The sequence below is a fragment of the Centruroides sculpturatus genome, unplaced genomic scaffold, assembly GCF_000671375.1.
Source record: "Centruroides sculpturatus isolate CEXI.00-Female unplaced genomic scaffold, Cexi_2.0 scaffold1492, whole genome shotgun sequence".
NCBI classification, from domain to species: domain Eukaryota; kingdom Metazoa; phylum Arthropoda; class Arachnida; order Scorpiones; family Buthidae; genus Centruroides; species Centruroides sculpturatus.
The window spans coordinates 23,478-47,191 of NW_019385934.1; the positions used below are offsets into that span (position 1 = coordinate 23,478).

The 23,714-nt window shown below is 28.3% G+C and overlaps 1 protein-coding gene across 1 annotated transcript in view; it reads left to right on the forward strand.

Annotated features, from left to right (window-relative positions):
• Nucleotides 1-3,967: 3,967 nt before the first annotated feature.
• LOC111612661 (nicastrin-like) overlaps nt 3,968-23,714 on the forward strand; it is a 47,915-nt gene continuing 28,168 nt past the window's right edge. Inside the window, exons 1-4 of the mRNA XM_023353900.1 lie at nt 3,968-4,063; nt 10,349-10,450; nt 19,397-19,520; nt 23,112-23,233. Coding sequence (XP_023209668.1) covers nt 4,006-4,063; nt 10,349-10,450; nt 19,397-19,520; nt 23,112-23,233 — 406 coding nt within the window. The 5' untranslated portion in view covers nt 3,968-4,005. The remainder of the gene's footprint in view (nt 4,064-10,348; nt 10,451-19,396; nt 19,521-23,111; nt 23,234-23,714) is intronic.

Genomic DNA, 23,714 nt, shown 5'->3' on the forward strand with positions numbered 1-23,714 from the left:
TTTAATAGAAGAATATGCGTTTAAAAAATTCTCTCTCGTTATTGTAGTGATGCTTAGCTCAAAAATTATGTAAATAATAATTTATAGAAAATTTAAGCTTACTTTTTACTTTTCTTTTATATATATATTTTAATTTTTAGTTTACATTCTTGGGAGAAAGGTTAAAGTTTAACATACAGGAAATCAATTGTTTTATCAACTCAGAACGTTGTTGCAATTTAAAGAGGGTCTATTATGAAATTAGATGTAAACAATGCAAATGATAACAATAGAACTATAGGCAGATAGCCTATGGCATAACAAGAGCCATGTGAAAACTAATTTTAATAACAGAGGTATTAATTAAATCTTTCATTAACTACTTCCTATAGCAAGAAAATCCGGGGAGAAGTCGAAGGTACATTTCTTATTATAAAATCACTTCCATATTTTTTTTCAAAAGGCTTACAATAATTGTAATGTTTATTTTATCTTTCCATTACAGATGTTAATTTAAAAGAGTTAATTACTGAATCAATCACGAATCGTCGACCTTTATAGCGAATTGAACGAGTTGAACTGTGAAATTACTTCATATTTACTAAGAAAAATTGAAGTAAACAAACATAAACTGCATACAGCCAATTGTCTTTGAGCTAATTAGTTTTCAATATTCATCTCTACATACTAAAAAAAAGTAAAAAAGAAATTTGTTTCTAGACACAAAAGATATTGAATTAAAGGAAGCGTCATTTTCAAAGTTCTCTAAAGGAAAATTACGAATAAAAAAAAAAACAATTCATTAATTATCTGTAATATTTATGATGTTGCCACTTCATAAATATTTTATACATTTTAAAATTTAAATTTTACAAAAGATAATAATTAGTTTCATCTTGACAGAATGACCTTTCTTCCACCTGTAACATGGACCATCTTTACATCTTCGTGAATGAAGAAAGAGACTCGTTGAGAAGGTTATCTTCGAAATTAATTTTATGTAGTGTATGTGCTGATTAATTTAAATATTAGCATGATACGCGTATTACGTGTAGAGTACAATAATGAATAATATTTTAAATCCGCCCTATTGCATAAATAAACTAGAATGATAATATATTACTCAACACACGTGCATATATCTATCATTGTTTGCCTTCATATTTTTAACCTGATATACTGTATAATAAAATTAAAATTGCATTTATTGATTGTACACTGTNTCTTTGAAAAGATAAATTGATCAAAATTCAGATTACTGATAATAACAATAAAATTATAATAAATCATAAAATAAATTAAGGAAACATTTCAAATTCAAATAATAATACGAATTTTTAAAAATGTTTACAAAAGAAAAATCCAGTTTTCAGAAATTCGTGATAGATGATTGTTGAACATTTTTATTTTAAAAATAATAATAATTTTTATAAGTTTCTTTTTTAATATAAGTATAGATGATCTGAAGATAATTTTAATATATTAGTTACGTAAGATTAATAATTTTTAATGTAGAAAGACCACTTGAATAAATAAAGAAAAATAAGTAATTAATTTGACTTATTTAATAAAATTAAACTTTCAAATTTATAATTTTATAAGGCCTATAGGCCTACTATTCAGGAAAAGTAAGTAATCTTATAAGAAAGAGTAGGAAAGAGTATTTCGTGTTGGACTACTTTTCCTAATAACATTTTCTATTACTAAATATAATACAAATTAATTTCATTTATCATTTTTTATTTTAAAATTAAATTTTTTACTAATATTGTATAATAGAGTAAATTTTCCTTTAATTTTCGTCTTCAAAAATTGCTTTTTCTGTCAACAAGCCACGCACTATCAGTTCTATTCAAAGAGAAGTGAAGTGACAGAGAATAACACCTTTTGTCCTACAAAAAAAAAACCTTGTGTTTATAGAGATGACTCATTCCACTTCAAGGACTACCAGAGATTTATTGCTTTTCCTGTTGTAGAATTTTCCCCGTTTTAATTTATCGTCTGAATGCATTTCGATGTCTCTAAATAAAATATACAAAAATATTAATGAAATTTTATTTATGTTATAAAAAAAAATAATGATAAATTTACTATTTTACGCAGAATTAATAAAAAATTTTTTTTAACTTATTAAAACTGCTATTTACTTAGAATTACTGTTAATTTTTAAACTATTAAAGGTGTATATATGTGTATAAATAGTGATTGAGAGAAGTAAATGAGATCTAGACCATTAATAAGAGCCTCGTCCTTCACAGAAAGTCATAAAAATACACAAATAAAATAATCAATATAACAAATAAAAGTAAATGTTTTACTAATTAGCAATAAAAACTTTATTTTATATCATACTTTTAACATAAAGGTTGCCCTTTGTGCTCACACCTCTTCTCTTTGATCCTGTGTGTAAATTCAGAATTCTAGAGAAAATTATATAAATTTAGAAATAAAATGACTCTATATTCTATATATCAAATAGAAAAAAAAACTACAGAGTAAAATATAGGGAAAAAATAAATAAATAAGCTAATCTAAATAAAACCAAAATTGAATTATTCAATATTTTTCAACATATATCTCAACCGTAAAGTTTAACATTTATACACGATTATTTAATTTTTTAAATTAATTTTTTTAAATTTACAAAAGCTTATAAGCTACATTTTTTTTCTTTTGTTAATAAAAAAAATGTAAGTTTTTACAGTTAATTTCAATTAAATTTCCAAATGATTAGTTTAGATTGTTGCATTTTGCTTCACAGTTTTGTAATTGCAACAGTTTATGCAAATTAAATATGGTAGAGGGATTTCTTTCGTGAACGATATTAACCTTATTTATCCTATTTAACCTCATTTAGAGAATAACACACCCTGAATATAAACATCTTAAGGCGCTAATGTGTAAGAAAAAAATTAATGAATCAAGTGTTCAAGTGTTTAGTTAGCCTATTTTTATATTGCGGGAGGAAATATTTCTGCGGTTTAACGCCATTTTTTTTAATATTTTTTTTACTTAGCTATGTGTCACGTTTCAGTGTTTTTTCCCCTGTTTTTTAATAAATTGCTAGTGGAAAATCATTATCCATAATTTGTTTGAATGTAAATTATGCTATTATTACGATGAAACGAGATTTTAGTTTAATTTATTGCTTAAAATTCCAAGTTAGAAATGTGTTTAGTGGCTTAAAAAGNCTGGTATCTCGCGACCTACCGATTGATATGCCATACTGTAAACTAAAGCAAATAAATGCGTTTAAATGAGAAATATAAATAAAATCTATAAATTAATACTACTAATGACGCATAATTAACCGTCGTTAAGTCACAAATTATGAAAAGAAATGATAAAACACATTAATAATTAGCATACCAGTTAGGAACTAATCCCAACTTGATAGAAAGGAATTATTCCATCCATCAAGTAGGATTAATTTAATTACTTCGGCCGGAAATGGAGGAATATTTTACAATATCGATTGTAGTGAGGGTCATAGTTTTAAAACCACGAAAATAACGTTACAGAGTAACGCAGTAACGGTTACGTTACTGCGTTAAACTCAGTTGACACGGATCAATGAAATTCCAGACCATACTAATAGATGTAACTGCTCATTTAATTGATACTAAAGAGTGTCGAGGAGGTTGTGTGTGGTTCCTAGTTTAATATTCTGTGGTCTACATTAACTGAGAAGGATCAGGAATTGGGTTTCCATGGTAACATCTAAGGAGAATCACCTCCTAACTCAGCTTCCTCCTCATTCGTTACCATTGCAAATGACTTTTAAAAAAAGTTGAGTGTGTGCTTAATATTTAAATATGAGTAAGATTTTTTTGGATCAATAAATAAGGCATCGATCAAATTAAATCCCTTATTCGTTGTAGGGATTTTTACGTAATCGTTGTTAAGGAAACTAAATCCCTAAACGTCACTTCAACTTAGAAAATCGTCCATTTTCTATGTTGGTTTAAATATATTTTTTTAGAATTGCAATCTTTTCTCGACAGAGGGCGTGTTGGTGTTTTCAAAATGGTGGCTGTTAGTGTATTATTGTTTGGAATTGTCAATTTTTTTCTTCGGTTTTCTGGTAAGAAATAAAGATTTAAATATATTTTGAACTGTGGTAATCACGTATATATACTCAAAAGCGAATAAAATTCTAATATTTTTCTATTAATTCGGATATTAATGGATAAAATTAATTCCTATGGTTATCATCGAGGAAGTTTGTCTATTAGAGGTGTTGGTTTAATATACAGACATTTATTGATACACTGCAAACACTATTATAAAAATCCCGCGAAAACATGCAATACAAAGTTTGCTTTATCCTCAAATATGAATTATAATTTACCTTATGTTTAAAACATCTGGTCTGTCAAACAAACATTTCTTCAATATTTATCAATTCAAACATCAAATATATCCAATAACTTCTTATTTGACAATCTTTCATAATTTCAAGTTAATTCTTTGTTCTTATATCTATTTTTTATCATTGTAATAATAATTGATTACAAAAATTTTTAAATTTGAGTCTAATTATAATGAATGTTTCATTTTTCTTAAATATTTCACTTGTTAGTAAAAATGTCCACATTATCATTACATAGGTATGTAAAGTATTGCAATGTTTCTTCCCCTGTACACAAATTTCATCCAAAATATCTTTTTGATTACATAAAAATGAAATTTGAAGTTTACTAAAGGATACTAAATTTACAGTTTGTTATATAAATGTCTACTAGGACAGATCATATTAATAGGACTTATTGTACTGGTGTTTGGTTTCTGCAACTGAGAAAAACTTATTCAGAGAAAACAAACCATCTTTATTGTTCACCTGGTATTTCGCCTGTACACACTTTGTGTTTTGGACCTTCGGGTCCCTTTTCAGCAGGTTTACAAAAACACAATGCTAAAAACAAAATTTATAAAAATTTTACAACAATACAATATATTAAGAGTACCCGACAATAATATATAGATTTTAGCATGACTTAAAATTTCACTTTTGTTAATTACTTTGATATGTAAATAAATACACAGAAGATTTCCTATCATAATACCATTCTTCTGTGTATTTATTTACATATTGAAATAATTAACAAAAGTGAAATTTTAAGTCATGCTAAAATCTATATATTATTGTCGGGTACTCTTAATATAAACACAAATAAAGTATGTACAGGTGAAATACCAGATGAACAATAAAGATGGTTTATTTTCTTTGAATAAGTTTTCCTCAATTGCAGAAATCGAACATCAGTACAATAAGTCCTATTCATAAGATCTGTCCTAGCAGACATTTATATAACAAACTGTATAAATAATGACATAAAGGCATAGGAATTAGATACTAATTTTAGTTTTCTTCATCTCTTTTATTTTAATGAAAATGTATAACAACACACTGTCTATAATAACTTTGTTAGCTTTCTGCAACTGTTGTTTTATTTTGGAAATGATGTATCATTGTTATTGAATTTTCTGTTATGGAGTTCATTATTAAGCTGATGACAGAGGAAGAGTAAGTTGAATGACAAGTGAGGGAGTACAATCTACTAAAGTTTTGTGTTGGTTTTTCAAATATGCATACTTATGCATATTTAATTCTCTGTATTTTATCTCAAATCACAACTAATAATGTTCAATAATATATTGTTTATACTTTCTGTATAAAAAAATCTATAAATCTATAAGGAAAATGCATTTAATAAAAACTTGGTTAGCACGTTATAATGTTTAAACAAAGTATTAATTAATTGAAAAATCAGAAACATGTTTGTATAATTTTTTCAGCAAAAATTTTAAAATTGTTTGTGGCACCATCTGTTATAATGTAAAGTTTTTTAAAATAAATTACTATTAATTATTATAAGATGGCAAAAAGTTTAATTTTGAAAGCAGAGATGAGTTTTATAAAAAAAACTCTAAATGCTAATAATGAGTAAAATCTTCATTTTAAGTTCCCATTCAAGATATGACATGGCCTCCCCTTCTATTTCCTTGCCTCCTTGCTCTTTAACCACCAAAATTTAATAGCATCACTTCCCTAATACACAAACATTCCTGCAAAATTTCAGAAATTTTCAACAAAAGGCATAAGAGTTACTAAGCATTAAAGTGGGTAAACAAAATCATGCCCCCAAACACATACACACGATATACATACACACACGTACACATACATTCATACATACAGAAAAACCCTTACATTCTTTTGAATTTCTTGACATTTAAAGGTGCCCTGAATCAAAAAATGTAAAAATCTTGGAAAGGATCATTTGACTGTATACTTTCCCTCTTGTCATATGTAACAGGAGGAAAGTAAATTTCTCCAAAAAAAATAAGCACAGATGAAGTTACAGCCATTACAATAATCAGTATTTACATTAGAAATTTTAAATTTACCTCATACATCCACAAACTTAACTCAATTAAATAAATGTTGAAGTGGATATGAAAAAGCTTCACAAAATTGACATAAATCTTTTTTCCCTAACAGCATTCTTTTGTTGTTCCAACAAAAGAATGCTGTTAATTAAACAAAATAAATTTATTTAAGTAAAATTGTATAAAGCATTTACATTAATGTTTCTGTTGTAAAGCTTTGGAAGATCACCAAGGTGCAATAGCTTGGACACCATAAATGAAATTTTGGCCAAATGGATTTGCAATGCTCAATAACATCATTAATTTTGATGTCACCAAGATTTAAGTTCATTTAGCAAGTATAATTTATTCAATAGGAAAATCTTGTGAATTAATCCTAAATTTTGATATTATCAATGGAAAATTTTGATATAAAGTAAACTTGTTTTCTAAGTTTAAATTTAAAAAATGAAAAAAATTATGTTTTTTAACTTTATTATAAATTGATTGTTTGTCTTATTTTTAAACTCCAAAAATATTATAATATACTTGATGTTTGTAAGAGAATTTTTAGAAAAATTTATCATCTAAAAACAGCTTAATTTTATAAATGAAAATACTCAAAATTCATAAATAAGCACAATATTTCTACATGGCATTTCTACTAGATTTTAAGTTGATAATGATTTGTTAATATTTTCTTTACTTAAATTGCTATCAAACTTTTAAAATAAGTAAAACATGAATAACATTGTTCATAATGCATTTACAGTGGTATCTTCTATTTTGAACTTAATTCATTCCAGGAGGGTGTTTGAAGTCCAAATCAATTTTTTTCCATAAGAAATAATGGAAAGTGAATTAATTCATTCCCAGACCCCAAACAATACCTACTTCGATGAACTTAAAACAGCAAATTCACATAATATAAGGTTAAAATCAATTAAATTCCAAAATAATGAATTAAAACACAAAAACCATAAATAAAATATGTAAATACTGTATAATAAAATTAAAATTGCATTTATTGATTGTACACTGTGGACTTTGGCATCTTAACATAGATGTATGATATAATCAAAGCAGTTGTGAAATTTAACATAAAGAAGTGTGAGATTTTATTCTTTGTTTAGAAGCTTGCTTTAAATTTTCTATTTCACATTTTGTTTGAATAATATCAAGTTGTAATGTCTTCAGATAAAAAATATGTTAGGCATATTATGCTTTGAGTTTCATAATGGATATAACACCATACAAATAGTAAAAAATTTTGTAATGTATAAGGGAAAGATACTTATAAACTTTGAATGTCAAATGTGGTTTAAAAATTTCCATTTGGGAAATTTTAAACTAAAGGATATAAAGAGGTTCCAGGAAAAAATTGTTAAAAATTGACAAATAACACACAATACAGTATATATGTTACCGCTAAAGCTCGGAAACTTGTTAATCTGCAGATTACCTAGCTAATCTGCAGATTAACTAGCGTGATCCGTTAAAGTTGCTAAAATTGTTCTATTTCTCAAATTACCTAGGTAATGTGCAGATTATCTAGGTAATCTGCAAATTACCTACTAGGCACTCGGTAAAGTGAAAATAAGATCTTTGCTGAAACAACAGCAACGTTTCTGTACGCTTAAATTAACATAATGTTCTTTATTTAATTTTCGATATCTAAAGAATCAAGTTAATACAATCAAACAATCGACAAATTAGTTGATAGAATCAATCATCAACCAATTAAAAAACATACAAAAAATCAAACGATTTAAAATATTAATACAATTAGGGAAATTATTATATAGATAACCACCTATGGAATTTCGGGACTTTGAGTATCTATCTGAACTGAGGGGACCGAGACGACTTCAACGATACCCTACTTTTGGACCGGAGACGAAAAATAATAAAGTTATCATACTTTTTCTGGTGATCGCATGATATAATTGTGCAGTTAATGTTACCTATGGTGAGTAAAATGGCGGCTCGTCTCTGATTCCAGCAAACAGAAGAAAGGAAACAGTGGGGACGCACGTTCTGTCCTAACCTAACCTATTTTAATAAATTACCATAATTATTACCAACCAAATTATTAGAATAGGTTAGGTTAGGTTTGAACGTGCGTCCCCACTGTTTCCTTTCTTCTCTTTGCTGGAATCAGAGACGAGCTGCCATTTTACCCACCATAGGTAACATTATCCATTTGTGCAGTCTAAAGATTGGTGACACTTTAAATTTCATAGCAATTGGTTTCTGCGACAAGCACACCTATTTGTGGTACATTTATTTGTGGCAAAGATCTTATTTTCACTTTACCGAGTGCCTAGTAGGTAATGTGCGGATTACCTAGATACTCTGCACATTATCTAGGTAATTTGAGAAATGAAACAATTTTCACAACTTTAACGGATCACACTAGTTAATCTGCAGATTAGCTAGGTAATCTGCAGATTAACGAGTTTCGAACTTTAGCAGTAACATATATAATCAAACACACCAAAAATAAAGTGAAAAAAGCACTAAAAACATAAAGGCATAAAACAAGAACAAGAGATGACTTGGACACATAAAAGATTACATTTATACTTTGAGCAGATTTTTTCACTGCATGCATAGTTTGAATTCCAAAGCACTATTCAAAATTCAAGGGAAATTTTTGTCTAATTTTGTATTTGAAACATGAGATAACTGTTATTTTAAATACAGTGTATTTAACTGTTTAAAATGATTAGTTATTTGAGGTATAAAATATATCTTGTTTTAATTCACCTTTCTTGGGCTGCAATTTTCAAATTGCAGAACTATGCATTTCCACTGTTGTCTGTCTTGTCTTTGTTAATCTTGAAAATTGAGACCAGATATGGAAAGCTTACAGCTTCATATATAGTTAATTGGAGCATCCAGCCCCAATTAATTATATATGAAGCTATGTCTTATGTCAGCATGTCATAATAAGTAATATGGATTTTTATATATAGAAGTAAATAAAAGTTAATTCCTAAATAAAATAAAACTAACCTAATACTATCATTTTTTGCTTTGAAGATTTGACTGTTTATCTCTCAATTAATATTAAATAGTTATTTTAGCTTTTCTGACATTTTATTTGTGTTTAATTTTTCTAAAAAAAAATAAATGTTTGCTCAAATGCAGAATATCTCTAATTTTATGTTGAGAGAGAACAATGTACCTGTACTGTACATATTTATATAATGTAATTGAAAAAATAAAAATTTAGTATACATTGTTAAGCATAGGAAAAATATTAAGTTTATTAAACATTCAACAAAAAATATCATTGATATTCTCCATTGTCTAAATATAAATTAATGAAATAAATTGCTAGATATTCTGAAATTGAAGATTCTACCATAAATATAGCAATCTCTCAAGAAATATTTTTATTTTGGAATTATCATTTTATCGTAAATGAATGAAATAAGTATTTTTAATTATTTCAAATTTTGAATTTTTTTCTATAGGATATAGTGTTAAATTTTATTACAGTGAAACATCTAAAATCCAGATTCAGCTCTTAAAAAATGAATATTAGCATTTTCAATGATAACTTCATTGTTGATGTTCTCTTGGCCTATATTCTTTATCTTTCGTTGTTGATATTCTAACTGTCTTCAGACTTTGTAATTTTTTTTTTTTTATTTTGAAATTATGATTAGTGTATTTTTTGTTTAATATAGTAATTCTATAAATTGTTTTGAATCTTTGTAAGTATTCCTATATTCCTTATGAAATATTGCTTGAACTTAGAACACCTAAACTTGAATTTCAGTGATTTTGTAGTTTACAGTACTTAAAATGCTAATTTACATATATTTATTTGAAAATCCAGATGGGATTTGGCCTAAATTAGTCTGGATTTTTGATATTTCACTGTATTTGCTTTTTCTATTGAAATACTTTAAAAATTTTGTAAGTACTTTATCAAAATATTTATTTAGAATATTTTTTGATGTACATTTTTTTTTCTCCCATTCAGTTTTATCAGCTGATAGAACAAGCCGAAAGATTTACGAAACTATTCAAGCTAATCATTTTTGTTTTCGTAGATTAAATGCTACTCATCAAATAGGATGCTCATGTGAGTTGACCTTTAATTTGTAAATAAATGAAATTTTACAATTTTTACATTAAGGATATTTTTAATCTTATATTAAGATGAATTTTAATATTAAGAAGAAAATAATAATTTAATAAAATGTATTAAATATTATAACTGACTTTTTTTCTTTAGCATTGTAATCTTTCAAAACATTTACAAATATTTAATGATTATTTTTGTGTTATTGTACTCATTTGCTCTTTCAGTTTACCTTTCAGAATGTTAACTTTGTATAAGATGTATATTTGTATAGATCTATACTTTGTATAGATCAGGAGTACCAAAACTTTTCTAGGGGAAGACCACATTACTAATTCTGACAACAGCAGTGGGCTTGAGTGATTTAATATATATATTAAATCACTCTAGCCCACTGCTGTTAATCATTTATAAAAATAATAATCATAAAAATCTTTATTAAAAATTAAGAAAATATATTGAACACACAAAATAATTACAAGTATCATTTATTTTGGAAGTACAGATAAGAAAACTTTATTTATAATAAGTTTTTTTTACCTGTACCTCCCATCCAAGTTTTGGGATTTTCTGAGAAAATGAGACCTCTGTCTTAAGTAAGTATGGTCCTGTTGTTATATTCTTCCTGGCTTCAGTTCAAATCATTTAATGCAAATAAAATATTTTTTAAATCATGATTTTTTTTAATTGTCTAGAAGCAATATGGGTCATAGTTTGGGAACCCCTAATAGATCATTCCTTGAGAGATTTATAATAGATTATATATTTTTTAACATTTTTAACTGTTTAACTTTTAGATCATATGTTGTAGAGTAATGGTAATATATAGATTACATAATATATTACTTTTATATATTCTTTTGCTTAAGAGAAATGATTTTTAATTCAGAAAATTATTTTTATTAGTGTTGTGTTCATTTTGATATTTATGAAAAGTACTTTGATGGAATGATTTTATTGATATAGTTAGATATCAAGCTGCAGAAACAGATAATGACAATGAATTTGTTTTAGAAGTTATAGAACTTAATGGTGTCAACAAAATCTATTGTGATGACAGAATGAAACCATTTGAAAGCAATGTACTATTCAATAAGTCTAATTATTGGGTCAATCTCCTTAACAGCATTGATAGAACCTTCTTATAGATTCTCTTAATCATAATTGTAATCTTCTCATAACAACAGGATAAAGAATTTTTTCTTTGAACATAAATTGATCCTTTATGACCAAGGATTTATAAATGTTACATATTGAAATAAACGTTTAAAAACAATGGAAAAACCCCATTGTACATTTGTTTTTCTTGTAATATATTGTGATGTAAAATAGTAAGATTATTTTAAATATTCAAACACATTGTATATTCTTATATATATGTGAAAAATAATAGAACATATAACATATGTAGAATTCACAAAGAGATGGTTTTGTTGTTGACTGAAGTAATCATTGCTTATTTTTCTTTAATATAATTGCTTTTTTTACAAATTAAGAACAACATTGTTAATATTAAATTTAACATCAAAGTTTTCATCTTGATAAAAATGTAACTAATCATTAGTTAACACATTTTATAAGAATGTGATCAATGTGAATTGGCTTCACATTTGATTCAGTTACTATTGTGAATATTAATATTAACTGAAATGAATGACATACAATATAGGTAAACTTCGTAATGTGTGCTGAAAATATTACATAATCACCAATAAATTTTATTGAAGTTATAATCCTGATTTGTGTTTAAAAGAAAGACAAGCCTAATAAATATTAGTATTGTGAGAATATGGTTGAATTGAATTTCTGAAAAATGTTAAGCTCAATGATTAAATTATTTAGCTATGGATTTGTTACTACAGTAGAACCTGATTAACTCAAACTGGGATAATTTGGTTACATTTACTCAGTCATTTCTTTACCTGATTGTCTAGCATAGGGATTTACATGTTAAATCAAACTGGTTAACTCAAATTTCATAAACTGTTTAACTCAAATAGGGTTTTGATACAGTATTTTTATAAACTCTCCAGAATTAGAATTTAAATAAAATAATTAACTTTTTTCTATCAAATAAACTAATTGTTAACTTTCTATAAAGTGTGGGACCTATATATGACTAAAAATAAACATTGTGTCATGTGATGGTGAATGTGGATGGTGGCTTCTGGTTATTTATGCTCTAATGAAAAATAATCTTATTGTCATTTAACAGAACGTACTCAGCAAATAATTATCAGATTATCGAAACACACCTTATGTTGCCGAAATAATTTATTGAAACTAACATTTTCGGCCTATATATTGTAGTTTTCAATAAATTATTTTGGCAACATAAGGGGTGTTTTGATAATCTGATAAACTTATTGTCCTTAAGTAAAACATGATAGCTGCATTTATCAATAATATGAATATCTCTCTCACTAGTCGCTTATTGAGGTAAGAACGCTCAGTAATTACAATGAACCATAGATTGATGCAGGTGGGAACATAAGCTTCCAGCAGGACCACTCTTGCCAGGAAGGTCAATGGTGAGAAATGAAGCAAAGAGTGATTCACAAGCAGTATCTGGTCTAGAGTGGGCAGTTTCTAAACAGCATCTGATCATCATGTTAGGGGCAGCTGATTTATAAACACTTTACTTTAGTATACAGGCACACCCACTTCTGTGGAGAAAACAAAAATGGTAGTTCCACATTCATAGCATGATACTGGCTCAGACATTGCCTGGTTAACAAGATCCATGTTCATGAGTTAAGCAGAGGCTTATGTTTCAAAAGTTTGCCACAGTCTCTCTTGGCCATCAGTAGCAAATGCAGTACAGGCCCAAGTATGGCTACTGCATCACAAACACATACACTGCCTTACATACAATGGACAACACATACCAACTGTAGGAAGTTTTTTTAAGAGAAAATCCCGCCAAGGGCAAGAGAAAAAAAAAGAGCGCACTAGTTGTTTTTGAGATGAAGAAGAAAGATGGTTGTCTAATTGTTGTAATTAATTGTTATAATTAATTTTGTTCAATAGTTTTTTACCATTGTCTTTACCTTATTCAAAACAGTAGTACACTCCATAAGTACAAGTCGTACATAATTGGTGCAGTCGACAAGATTAGCTGATGTCCCGCTACAAACCACGTCTACAAGAAATGAGCCAAATGAGTAAGGCGCGCGGACGAAGGTAGGAAGTCTTGAAGTTTAAGATTGAAGTTAAAAGTGTAAAATTTTGATTGTAACCAAAACAAAGTTATAGTAAAGCTTAAGAGCTAACTCTAGGAAGCAATAGCTTAAAGATTTGGCACTGATACTAGAAAAACTAAAGAGTTTACCCTTTTAAACTCATTAGGCTTTCACTGTACTGTTCCAAAACACTCACTGCCAATTTTAGTCGCTCAAGGTCATTTCACTTTTATTATTTAAAAAATTTGTGAAAAATCCAGCAATTATCATGTACATATGAAAAAATTCACGTATATACGTTACTTTTTGTTGTTTACTGTAGTAAAGTTTCTTTTCGCTAGCATAAAAAATTTCTTCCAAAAAAATATGTTGAAAATGACAGTTTGAATATTTTTATAATTTATACAACTCAATCATAGATAAAATTTTTCGATTATATAGTTCATTTCTGTGAGTAACCCTGCACCAGTAGCCATTTTGTTCTGTACATTTTGATTAAAGCAAACTCAAACAGTTTTTTTACACAAAGAAATTTCTTGCTTCAAAAAAATTATAAATACTTAAAATAAAATAAAAATAAAATGTCATTTGGTATTAAATATGTGNGATCATAGATAAAATTTTTTGATTATATATTTCATTTCCTTCAGTAACCCTGCACAAATGGCCATTTTGTTCTGTACATTTTGATTAAAACAAACTCAAACAGTTTTTTTACACAAAGAAATTTCTTGCTTCAAAAAAATTATAAATACTTAAAATAAAATAAAAATAAAATGTCATTTGGTATTAAATATGTGAAACAAGTGTACAGAATAACCTGTAGTAGTGTAATGCCATCTATGAATGGAATGTTTTATAAGAATCGTAAATTCTCAGGTTGACAATAAATCATCAAGTGATTTGTTTCAGTAATAAACTACTTGACGATATATCGACAAATGATTGCAAAAGATTTAATGAAACTAGCCAGGAAAAAAAGGAACAAGTCATGAATGAATCTCCTTCCAAACATCAAGATGTAAATCTAAGTCCTATCAGTATGATGCAAATGCTAATGGAAAAAGTAATATTATTAATAGATAACCAGCAACAGGCAGTGCAAAACTCAAAAGAGACAGTTATTGAAGTCCAAACTACCTGATTTGACGAGTTCTCTTCCTGAATTTAGTGGTACTACTACGGAGAATGTTGATGAATGGTTGAATTATATTGAATTGACTCAAAATCAACAGAGACTAGCTGAGACCCAAGTTCTTCCACTAGCTACAGCAAACTAAGAGGAGCAAAATACTGGCATAAAGCAATTGGTTACCAGCTTAACAATTGGACTGAATGGAAGACAAGTTTAAAAAGCAAATTTGGTAAAAGACTGATGGTGAGAATGTGGTGTGACAGATTGAAAGAAAGAGAATAAAGACGAGAGTCTCATCTCACAGATGAGATGAGACTCTCTATCTATGCTAAGCTGTGTTGCATACGAACTGTCCTGTAATGTTACCAAAGCTGACAAATTTGCTGGATGGAATAAAAAATAAACAACACACAGTTACTATTGCTACTCATGATGTGCACAGTATTGCAGTACAACAACATATAACATGCAAGATAGATGAGCAAGAGACTGATGCCAAGATGCATATGAAGACTCAATTTCAACAACTTCATAAGTTTCCAAATAATACTGTGAGATCTGGAATTTTATTATTCTAAAAATTTAAGTATTTCTACTTTTGTTATATAATGGATTGAAAAAAAAACTGATCTAGCTGGGAACATTTGAAACCCTCCTTTCATAACTGTCAACATTCTATTGTTCCCACACAGCCTGCAGCTTGACTTGCACAAAAGTTTATAATTAGCATCCAAATTTTGTCATTTGTTTTGGGTCCTGGGAACACCTATAACCTTTATCTCCTATAACAACTGACCACGTGACTGATTTTCCCAGCAAAAAGCTATAAAAGAGTCAACAAGGATATACTACTCAAATACCTTATAAACTGCAGCCAAATTTATTAACAATTTCAAAAACGTTTTCGGTCATCTTTAATGACCTTTATCAAAACGAATGAAGATCGAATGCTGACTGATTTGTATTAACGATAAATGCGCTTTTGAGTTCCAAAACGAATTATCAATCTTATTTTTAAGTCAGTCCGATCCCGAAGAAAGAAAAGATTATTTAAATACGAGGCCATAGATGAGACACCAACAGATCCTGAAGAATTGTTTAAAATAAACATCTTTTACTCTATGATCGATACAATTGAGAATGCATTGGTCACTCGATTTACACAACTATCCAAATTTAATGATACATCGTCCTTTTTATACAAAATCGAAACAACTCATGAAAAGTCAAAACTGGAAAAAGCCTGTGCAAATTTAGAAATAAGTTTAACCGATGGAGAAAAATGTAACATATCTGGTTGCGAATTGGTTGAGGAACTTTTACACCTGAATCCATTGTTGAAAGAGCTTGAATCATCAGAACAAATAAAAGTTCTTCAACTTATTTAACAAAATGATTGGTAGGATATATTCCTGAATGTGTGGAGAGCACTTCGAATTTTGCTGACCATACCTGTAACTGTCGCTAAAGGAGAATGAATTCTCAGTAAATTAAAACTTATTTACATTCAACCATGTGTCGGGATAGACTGTCATATCTAGCAATTTTATCTATCAAAAATACTATTGCCTAGGAATTAAATTATTCTGAATTAATAACAACATTTGCAAGCGCAAAAGCGAGGAAGGTGGCAATGTAGGCTTTTTATTTTATTTTCTTTCTTAATTTGTTTCAATTTTAAATTAATTTACAATGTAAATTTGTCTTTGCGTGATGTGAGCGTTGTCTGTGTCATAGCAGTTTAAATAAATATTATTATGAATATTGACTTGTGAAAGAAATATTATTTTTTTTCCCCACTGTTATTGTTCCTCATCCATACTAGTACTATGCTATAGATTTTACACAAGAGTGAGCAGGGTTTTGAGAATATAAAACATGATCCTGAAATGTGTGCTATATCTCTATAATCTAAAATGAAGAGATTCCATCGACAGAAGGGGGAAACATCAACAGCTTGCGATACGTCTGAATTAAGAAGGGTCAAGTTAACTCTCCATTTACTGTTGTTATAGTTTCTCATCCATAGTATTATTAATAGTATTACTATACTACTCTTACGGAGGTCTTAGTTATTAATAATGTGAAAAATGTACATTATCAGTTTAGTCTCTACAAGAGGTGCCACAATGAGATCTCGCACCACCTGAAAACCTGGCTAGGGCCGCCACTGAGTACACATACAGGAATACAGTGACACTCTCAAATAAAAACTAGCAGCCAAGTTGTAAAGTCTGAAATGATACAAAGCTATACATTATGAAAACAACAAAATAAATTATTCACAAACAATAAGGCACTTTGTTATAGATATCTACATATCAAACCCATCACACAATCACAGCACAGTGGCAGACCAACAGAAAAACAACTCAGACTATTGGTTGCTCTTTGGTCCAATTCAGTTGCAAAGATGAAGCAAGCTGGATCAAAGAGGAAGAAGAAAACATGCATGAGACTCCAATTATGCCTTGTGTTGAAATAAGCATAATTGACATCCAACATGCAGTATAAAGAACATACATCTGGTCAAAATTTCTTACACAGGGACCCAAAAATGACAACACCAAAGAGCAGTTATCTGCATACTCATTCATATTTGCATTGTGTAATTTATGGACACATCTATGTTTAAAAAAAACAAAAAATAACTTAAAATTAATCATGTTGATTGGCTATGCCAGAGATGGATTTTAGGAAAGAAATTATAGAATATAAAAATTAAAAAACTGTTAAAAAATTTAAAAAGTAAATTTTAGAAGATAAAATAGAACTGCACTGTAATGAAACTGGATGCTCTGCCATTATTATCATTGTAACAATAATTATCTTCATCTCAAACGACTATAAACACAAAAGTAATTAAGAAAGTATTTAATAAATATAAAACTATTATCAAAATACAAGGGCAGTTTTTATTCAACCTACAATGGTCCATAAAATAAAGACAAGTGTAAATAACAAAATGAATTTTTTACCAAAAGTTAGGTACAAACATGTACTTTTCGATATAATCACCATGAAGATTGAGGAATTTGTCATGTCTGTGGACAAGTTTTGCAATCCCCTTTTCATAGAATGTTGCTGCCAGTGATTGTAATGTGCCTTAATGTTGTTTTGAAGATTGGCATTAGTTTTGATTCTCTGCCCTCTTAGCCACGTTTTCAGTTCAGGAAAAAGGTGGAAATCACTCTGTGCTAAATAGGGGTTATATGCTGGGTGTTTAAAAAGTTCCAAGCTAGGTTGAAGTCTTCACACATTAAAGGTGTGAAGACGTCCACCTCTTTCCTGAACTGCAAATGTGGCTAGGAGGGCAGAGATTCAAGACTAATGATGATCTTCAAAACAATGTTAAGGCCCATTTCAAGTCACTGATGGCAACATTCTATGAAGAGGGTATAGCAAAGCTTGTCCGCAGATATGACAAATGCTTCAATCTTCACAGTGATTACTTCAAAAATTAACCATGTTTGTACCTAACTTTTGGTAATAAATTCATTTTGTTATTTACACTTGTCTTTGTTTTATGGACCATTGGAGGTTGAAAAAAAAACAGTCTATGTATATACATATTATGGTAAACTTTTAACTCAAAATGTGCTGTAAGTACTTGAAATCATTGATAAATCTTTGAAGCATGAGACAAGTGGTGGGCACTTCTAGTTTGCTGGAGTGCTGTATTAGACTTGTATGATTGACAGAATATACATCACATATCATAGATAAAACTCTGACTCTGATTAGCTATATATGACATTTTTTGATGCTTATTTCTTTATATGTATATATAAATTATAAAATTTGAATGAAATCTTGTTAGAGCCCAATAATAAACCTTTCACTGGCCAGTGCTGGTCCATGGACCATAGTTTGAGTACCACTGGTATACATTCTGTCAATATTTGATATAAGCTTTTCACTTATAACTAGATTTTAGTAAGAATTTAAGAATTGTGTTTTTGAAATAATATAAGTAAAAAATGGAACTAAAAATATTTTTGCACATTGTTGTCACAATATATCAGGTTTAGATAAAATATAGAAAATATGCATTCCAACTCCTGATACCCATAATGTTAGGCTTTATTATTTCTATTTTAAGGAAGTAATGCTTTTGTGATTTCATGTGAATCATTTCAAACAATATCTATCAGTAACAACTTGAAATTTCATATAAAAGTGTCAATTTAAACATGAATAAATAAATGTATATGCTTACTATTTTGGTTAGCAATTATAGTCAGTTTAAGTAAAACATGAGTTTTACTTAGCAATTATAGTCAGTTTAAGTAAAACATGAGTTTTACTTAAACTGACTATAATTGCTACAGTTAAGTAAAGTAAAACTACAGTTTAAGTAAAACTTGTGTTTTACTTAAACTGTAGACTATTATTGTATCATCCTTCTTGTACATGTATTTAGGTAGAATGTTCCTATGTAACATGGAAGCCTAATGTTCAGAAATTTCAATTTAACTATGTGTTATCTTACTATGATAAATTGGAATCTAAAGTTTCAGATGTTAGATTACTGTCAATCTTTGGGACAGTCACCTTATTATCATTCACTTTTAAACTTTATTAAAATGATATATATACAGATTGAAAATGGATTTATTATTATTATAGCTGGAAGAAGTGGAAATGTAGGAGTTGTACATTTGGTTGAAGAAATTGAGGATGTAGAATGGATTACCAAAACAGGACCATATCCTCCATATGTAGCAGTTCTTTCTATGCCTTTTTTCAATATGTAAGGATATAATTTTAAAAATTAAATTTATACTAATATTAAATAAAAATAACTTAAAACAAAAATATTTATCATAACTTCAAATCTTTATTTACCAACAGCATTGAAATTTATTGGTAAATAAATATTTGAAGTTATGATAAGAATTTTTGTTTTAATTAATAAAATTTATATTTATTAAAGCTTCAAATGTGTATTTATCAATAAATTTCAACATTATTTTGCAAAGTTCCCTACAGCATGTAGATATGTACTGTACTGTATGGGTATCCACTAGTGATGGGACGATACCAAAATTTCTCCAGATTCTGATTTTTTTTAATACTTTCTAAAGTTTATTTTAGTTTAGAAAAATTAATGATTTACATTAAGAACACTGTAAATTAATTAATTTATAAACATCAAGCTTAAGAATAGAAAATGACTGGGAAATCTAGTATCAATCTTTTGAAAGAAACCCAAAATTTCTTCATTTATATGCTTATGTGTATCAATTAGATTTTTGGAAGATTCATTATCTAATAGCTTATGTAATTTTGTAGAAATTAATTGTATACTCTTCTCTATAGGATGATTAATGAAGATGTTGATTACTCTTTATACACAGCCTACAATATAGTCTCTGTGTCACTTCATACTGAGTTTGGCTTTTTCATTGTCAGCCAAGTATTGTTTAAGTTCTTCAAGAATGGTATGAGGATCAGTTTTACTGTAAAGTTGTACTTGTTTGTGCAGCTATTGTCAGATGGGCAGTTGCCTTGGGAAGGGAATTTAAGAAGGAAATAGTAGTCACTGACCTCAATATTGTCCAGTATTCTGTTCTTTAACTTGACAAACACAATTCCTATTAGATAATCCTGTTGTCTGAAGGTCCACAACATGTAATTCACAATTAAAGTCACAAATAATCTAACTATAGAAACAGTTTTAACCATTATAAATGATCGCTATAAGCTTAATGGCCATTATAACAGTTAAAGGCACAAGCAGTCAATGCTATAAGAATACCAATTTTTTAAAATTGACCTTACTTTTTAAACATTTGGTCCACTCCAGCACATGTCATGTCATTCAACTCTACCCGCCAAGACAAATCCAATGGTACCAATATTAATGGGATCAGTAAAGATTTCACAGAAAAATTGCAATTTTTCCAGGAGCAAGATTACACCACACAGATCTAGTCTCATAACAATTACAATGAGAACAAAGGCAATCAAATACAAAAATTGTGTCTTAAATAGTTTGAATCTTCTTGTTACACCTAACATATGAAGCAGACATGAAAATGGGTAAAAAATGTTTAAGTAAATTAAAGTGTTGCTGAAAAAGTATTTAAATTCGTGTTTTATCATTATAAGTAAACATACTAAATATAAAAAATAATTTTATATAATACAGTAGAGCCTCCATTATCCGGATTTTCGATTATCCGGATTGTTCAAAATAACAAAAATTTTACAAAATTTGCTGATTTGCACTTGGTGAATTATGACAGTGTTTATGTATGTGATGGAATGCATAACTTTTTTTGTTTCAACAACGTCTCACCCAGCACAGTGGTCGTAAACTCTTAAATATATTTTACGTAGTAATAAAAATGTAACTTGACATATGTATTTATAAATAATTTATATTCAAATTACATCATTTCTATGACCAAGGGCGGCGTAAGGCATGGACGACATGGGCCACCGCCTATGCCTCGCTGTCCGAAGGGCCTCGCGCCTTGAAGGTTTATGCATTACTTAAGAGCCATGAACGTGACGAAAAAATTTTACTCGTCATAAAACGATAAATAGTTTGTCAAATTTTTATTCATAAAAATGTAGTTTCAACTGCTTTTTATTTTATAAAATCCGTCTTCTTGCACCACCAGAGGGCCTTTTAAACAATAGGTAGTCTGTTAGCATTGGTCAGTAGTAGTCCAAATTCAATACGCATGTTTGTTTCTTGAAAATTTGATTACGATTTAAATACAGTATTTACTTTTAATATTACCGATATGTCATCGAAAAGAAAACGTGTTGTATTATCATTAAAAGACAAATTAAAGTATTTGTTTCGATTATCCGGATTTTTCCTTATCCGGACTACCTTCATCCCCAATTAGTCCGGATAATTGAGGTTCTACTGTATTTTTCTATTAAGATATAATTTTCTTTATATTTTAAACTGTTTTACTGACACTTAAATATTTTTGTTGACCACCAGCCTTGATTTGAAATTCACAGCCAAGCTGACTAATCTGGCTGAATGACAACTCTGGCAACTCTAATGTTATCTGATCTCCCATAAAATGGGGACTGTACGTACCGACAGAGTGCAATATCTCATTGCTCCAACTACATAAAAGAATAGTTCGTTATGACAGACATTATCTCGTATATGGGACATCTCTTACTCTCTGCTTCATCAACATGAAATTTCCAATAAACTAAAATATTTAATTGTCACTATCGTAATTCTAAACATTTTTAATCTTCAACTGAAACAAATAATCAATTTTCTTATAAAATGTGGAAGAATTATTTTTAAGAATTAGAAATAGTGATGAGATTTGCTTAATTCTGATTCCGATATCCGGAAAATGTTTGGTTTTTCTGATTCCCAGTTCTGATTCTGATTAATTGTCCCATCTCTAGTATGCATTGCTTTATGAAAGTTTGCTTAATGTTACTTTGCTTTTATGAAATTTCCTATATTAATTTCTATTTTCAATGACAGAAATTTGAAGAGGATTCCATTTTTATGAAAAAAAGATAAAAAACGAAAACAGTATTTAGCTTGTGTTTTGTAGTAAGCCATTTTAGAGAGATTGCTACTTGGAATGTACAAACAGTAAGAAGAGTCTCCAAGCTTTGAATTGTGTCTGTGAACATCAATGCTTTTTTATGTTGATTTATTTTATGCATCTGTTAGCAAAAACAAAGTGAAAAAATGGAAAGCCTATTGCTTTAGCAGGTTGATGGGTGTACAAAGGTAGTGTTCTGTTATCTTTACTTAAGAGGAAATCAGCTGCTCTTTTCAATAAGCTGAAACAGAAAGAATGAATGGTATGAAAGTGGAATTTAAAAGTAGCCATGGGTGGTTTGATCAGTTTTGAAATAGGGCAGTTTTATAAGGTGACTGCCTGGAGAGAGTACTTCTGTTCTGATTTAGTTTTGTTAACTACACTGTACTTATGTTTTTATTTTATATAGGCTGTATACTTATCATATTACTCTTGCTTTTACTAATGTGCTATTTGGTATGATTTAGTTAGTTTTGAGTGTGGGAACATTCAAAAATTTTTCACATATAAATTAACAATAATTGCTTCTTCTCTTTATTCTATTTCAGCTTACAAAAGGTTTTACGGAAATTTTCGGATAGTAGGGAACCTGTATACTGTTTTTTAAATTTATGCTACTATTATTATATTTCTCTTAACTTTTTAAAAAATTACTTTTTATCAGAATGCAGACTGAATTCTTTGAAATTTTACATTCAAAGAATTTTAGAAATTTTTAATAGATTATAGAATATTAAGCTTTCAATTTTATATCAATATTAAAGCAATTTATTACAGAATATTTCTCTTATTTTTAGGGCTAATATGACTAATTTTCAATCATCAAAGAGAGTCTCAGGAGTAATGATATTAAAACCAGAAGATGAAGAAATACCTTCTGAATTTTCAACTGATCGTTCTTGCCCAAATGAATATTTTGGTAAAATATAGTTTCTTTCAAAATATCTATATACTTTTTAAGTATATAGATATTTATCTAATTACAGTTCTAAATAATTTGATTAACTAGTGTGACTAAATTTTTCACATAATTATTTATGGTTGGTTATTTTTTTTAATTAAATATTAAAGTTTGGTTTTTTATTAATTAGAACAGATTTTTTCTATATGGAAAATTATATCATTTATCTTGTAAAACAATGAAAATTTGCATGTTTAGTCAAGATTAAATTTATATTATTTTATTCAATTTGAAACTTATTTAATATTGTGTTTTTGTACAGTACTAGTTTTTCTGGAATTGATTAAATTTTATTTAAGATTTGAATTTATTTATTAATACTTATAGTAGTACATCTTTTAAACAGCATCAGAGTTATATCATTATTTTTAAGTTTTTTCGTTCATTTATTTATATATTACTAATTTGTAATTATGACTGAAAAAGTATTCCTGGAGTA